This window comes from Triticum aestivum, chromosome 3D, assembly GCF_018294505.1.
Source record: "Triticum aestivum cultivar Chinese Spring chromosome 3D, IWGSC CS RefSeq v2.1, whole genome shotgun sequence".
In the NCBI taxonomy this organism is placed as follows: Eukaryota; Viridiplantae; Streptophyta; class Magnoliopsida; order Poales; family Poaceae; genus Triticum; species Triticum aestivum.
Window position 1 is genome coordinate 619,038,934 of NC_057802.1, and position 4,932 is coordinate 619,043,865.

General features: G+C 43.3%; 1 protein-coding gene across 1 annotated transcript; it reads left to right on the forward strand.

The window, feature by feature from the left end:
* Positions 1–3,138: 3,138 nt before the first annotated feature.
* Positions 3,139–4,568, forward strand: LOC123076001 (dof zinc finger protein DOF5.1-like). Its single transcript, XM_044498472.1, has 3 exons — positions 3,139–3,204; positions 3,436–3,833; positions 4,517–4,568. Exons 1-3 carry the CDS (start codon positions 3,139–3,141, stop codon positions 4,566–4,568), a joined length of 516 nt encoding a protein of 171 aa, XP_044354407.1.
* The last annotated feature ends 364 nt before the right edge of the window (positions 4,569–4,932 follow it).

Sequence of the window (4,932 nt, forward strand, 5' to 3'; positions counted from 1 at the left end):
AAGGTTGGGGGAAGGAAGCGTGGGACGCCTGACACAGGGGGTTTACGAGACGAAGAAATCAGTCGGTAGATTTAGATACTTTTCCAATTCTCTTTGTATTGAATGATTTGAAGATTACACCATATATATATAGCTGTACATGCCTAACCACACACACAAAGCCAGCCTTAAGACTCCGGCCACTTGGGCTTAACCCATGACTGACGCACGTACGTGCACAGGCGCACGACGTGAACACACACGTACGCTACACTATATCCAACTTTATAGCTACTTATTTTATGAGTGACAAAAGCCTGCCATCTAAGCCCAAAAATCTTATTTAACAAGTTAATTAAGAAGAGAAAGATGGGTGTGATTCTCCTTTGTATCTGGCTCCCAGGCCTTTCGCCATGGCAATACAAATTCAAGTTGAGAGAGAAAGAAAAAAATAACTAGCCGCCAACGGCACCTATCTCAACGGTTGGTTGTTGTTTCGTTTCCGAGATTCTGAAATTTGACAATTAGCTTCTGATGCTGAGAAGATTTGGTCCTTGGACCTATGGTTTCATCTATAGATGGTCTACTTCAGGCGAGTATTCGCCCAGTTCTGTCTAGCTTGTTGTGTGCGTTTCCCTGGAGCCAGAAAATATGACCCGAGATTTTTCTGTTTCCTTCTATAAAAATATGGTACATTCTTTTACTAACATGATCGGATCCATTAAAAAGATTCACTGGAAGTAGAAAGTGAGTCAAACATAATAAAAATAACATCGAGATTCATGGACCACCGAATGACTATTGCGTTGCTAGAACGAGTCGTCGACGTACCGCTGTCACCGCTCCCGTACAAAGGCCGGCCTGACCATATGGATGATAGCCCAAAAGTCTTCTTGCACGTGCCTCTGAGGACCAGCGCCCCTGAGCCACAATCGTTGCCGTTGAATACGCATTTGGCGTACTTTAAAAAGAAGCAGTATGGTTGATATGGCGACGCCAATCTTGTCAACATGAAAAATAGCAAATAGAATTAGAAATTAATAAATAGACATTTTATCCAAAAACTAATAACAAAATGACAAAAAATTTGAATACCGGAAGTATTCCAAAAAAGAATCATAAAAAATCCAGAACTGTATCGAATAAACATCAAAAGTTTTATTCAAAAATTTGTCGGGAATGCCCATAATTTGTTTTTGAGTTTTCACAAATTCCTGATTTTTCCAAATACTTCTAAAATATCCCCTTTTAATTATTTTTCATGAAATGTCTTTCCTTATTTTGTTTTTGCACCGATTTGTTTCTGGATTAAAAAAAATAGGAAAATCGCTAACCAGAAGTATTCTAAAAAACCATAGAAAATCTAGAATTATTTCAAATGAAAATTCAAAAGTATTATCTAAAAAATATTCATGAATGCTCATAATTTATAGTCAGGATTTGGTGCCCACCGGGTGCCATACCGTTGGATCTCAATCTTGCCATGTGCCCTTGGTATTGCAATAATTTAGCAGATAGCAGCTATAGTCATTTCACGCTGAGCTAGGTGTTTCTGCTAGCAGGAGATATTAGTTTACCATAATTTCCTGATTTTCGGTAATACTTTGAAATTCATTACCTTTTTTTCCTGGAGTTTCCTTTCTAATTTTGTTCTTTAAGTGCTGTATTTTGTTCATGTTTATGTGTGCAGGTTGGTTTGGGAAAAACCACTTCCACGTCATTAGTCATACCACTTTCACTAGGTCAGAAATCAAACCATCATTTGTTTTGAAACTTGGAGTTTAGGGATCCCAAATAAATTCAGCCAGTAGTTGCATGGTCAAATATAATGTTAGTCTCTTCCCATGTAAAGTTATGTTTTATATCCAACACAAACACTAGAGATCATGGTCTCTTTTTCTTTAATCATGACAGGCACATTTCAAAATCAAAATTTAACTCGTTTTGACATATTCCATTATGGCCTCTTTGGAACGCAATATTATGAAAACATAGAAATAGAAACAATACAGGATTAGAATGCCATGACGTCTTGATTCCTACTAAAAAGGAAAAAAACACGGGAATTGTTGAGAAGATGCCTTTCGAAGCACCATAAGAAAAAATGCTAAAATTTTGATATTAAGTGTTGCTTGATTAGAAAAAGACACAAGATACATTTAAAAATTCAAATGAAAAATTTGCTACGAGATTAGACCTCATGTTTGGGTTCCTCCAAAATTTCAAAAAAAATATTCTATCCTATGAATTTGTTTTGGTGCAATCTTAAGATCCAAAGTGTACATGTATAGTAATACTATTCCTCACCCGAGGTAATCTTACCATCTTTCATAAATAAATTACATTTGATATACAAATAATTACATTCATATTGATTCATTATATAAAATTTGGCATAAGAAAACAAATATATGGTTCATAAGACCAGAAAAATTGCGTTGTATGATTTACACTATGTTTTTACGTTCATAATCTTACTTAACATAAAAAAATTATGGCGATTATATATCTTACGTTCTCTTTTTACGTATGAAGTAAGACAAAATTTACGGGCGTAAAAATATGGTTCATTGATGTTAAAATAGGGGGGATTGTTCCTGCAAAAGTCCGTATTGGTTTAATTGTTGGTTGAACGTGGAATGCGTGGAGTACTATCAGAACAGAGTGAGTGATATGACTTGCTATTGTGGAAACAAAATAGTCCTACCTAATTAGTACCATTTAACTCAATGGGGTGGCCTGGATATTTATATTTGCGGCGGCAAATTAAGTAGCAAGCTAGCTAATTAGTGCATTAAGCAATCATTGCAATCTTTAGCTCGCATGGGGTAGCACTCTCCTCGTCCTCTTCTTTCCCAATCTCCACAGGTGTGTGTGTGTGTGTGTGTGTGTGTGTGTGTGTGTGTGTGTGTGTGTGTGTGTGTGTGTGTGTGTCCCTCTAAGCAGTCAAGAGAGGTAAGCTACCTAGACCCTCCCTGCCTCTCTAGCTTCCATTCCATTTACTGTGATTCCATTTGATTTCCCCAGCTGCTGTTAAGTCTGTCCCTCCCACTATCTCTCCAACCTCCAGCCGCCCTCTCTCTCCCAACACCAACAACTCTCTCTCTCTCTATCTCTATCTCTCTCTCTATCTCTCTCTCTCTCTCAAGATCACTGGCCATGATCTTCCCTCCTGCCTTCCTAGATTCATCAAGCTGCTGGAACATGAACCACGACCAGCTGCAGGTATGCATATTTGTGCTTCTAGCTAATTAGTTAACTAATTATTCTCTCAAGATCTTGTTCACACAAGAAGAAAAGAAAGAAAATATGTATGCTAGCAAAGCTAGGGTTTGCTGATTGCAGGTATATATCTATATCCTGCTGATGGTTACATATATCTTGAAATACTATACTACTCCCCAATCCCCATATACATCTTGGCTGATATATGCGTAATTTCTAATCTCCTTGCAGCTGCAGCAAATCGGACGCGGCCAGGGCAACAACACTCATATCACTACTGCTCCTTCACCTGCTGGTCCTGGTGATGGAGGAGGCAACAACAACAATCTGGAAGGATTAATGGCCGCGGCCAGGGCCGGAGGAGGTGGTGGTGATGGTGGTGGCGGCAGCGGCGGCGCTGGAGATGGTGATGGTAACGGCGGTAGGGATAGTAAGCAGATGTCGATGTCTGAGCGGGCGCGGCTGGCACGGGTGCCGCAGCCAGAGTCAGGGCTCAACTGCCCGCGCTGCGACTCCACCAACACCAAGTTCTGCTACTTCAACAACTACTCGCTCACCCAGCCCCGCCACTTCTGTCGTGCATGCCGCCGCTACTGGACCCGCGGCGGCGCGCTGCACAATGTCCCCGTCGGCGGCAGGTACCGCCGGCATGCCAAGCGCAGCGCCAAGCCCAAGGCGGCGTCGACCGCCTCCGGAGCCGGAGCAGGGACGTCGTCCGCAACATCAATGACGCCCAACACCACTGGCACCACCACCTCGTCGCCCGCTCTCCAGTACTCCATGTTCGGCAGCGCGCACCCGCAAGGCCTGTTAATTGACAGCTTCGACCCGGCGAGCCTTGGCCTAAGCTTCCCCGCTAAGCTGCTCTTCGCCGAAGGCGGCGACTACGCGGTGGAGGGCGACGTGCACCACCAGCAGCAGGGGAACGAGAACGACATGGCGCAGATGCAGAGCTTCCCGCACGCCATGGATCACCAGATGGCTGGGCAGCTAGCTGTGGCAATGCCCACCACAATGGCGGCGACACAGGGCATGTTTCAAACAGGGCTACAGAGCGGCGGCATGGAGGAGTGGGGGGGGCGGCGCAGATGCAGAGCTTCCCTTTCCTGCAAGCCATGGATCACCAGATGGTCGGGCCGCCAGCTGCGGCAATGCCCACCACAATGGCGGCGTTGCAGGACATGTTCCAACAAGTGCTACAGAGTGGCGGCAATGGCGACGACGGAGTCGGAGAAGACCACCAGTTCCACCACCAGCAGCAGGATTACACAAGCAGCAGGGGCATCTACGGAGACGTCGTCAATGGCAATGGCGGCGGTGGCCACAATTTCTATTCCAGCACCAGTAATGCACCTGGTAATTAATTAGGCCGGGGTTACCCTCCTTTTCAAAAACAAAAAAAACACACCTGGTAATTAATTAGCTAGTTAGATCTAGCTAGCTTTGTTTTTGCGACCCCCTGGATTAAATCAATGGTGAAATGGGGCCGGGTATGTGTGTATAAAATCTTCATCTACAACAATATGTGTTACAAGAACTCGATCATGGACCGAGATATATCAATGCATACAAGAATGTTAACCTTTTTGTTTGTTAAGTATTGGTGTTGCATGATCACTATGACCTTAATTTGTACTACCCTTTACATCGTGTCAGTGTCATCAACCTCTTGATGATTTACATATGTCTTGGATGAAGGAGCGCGTCGGTGTTGACAGCACCGAGCAT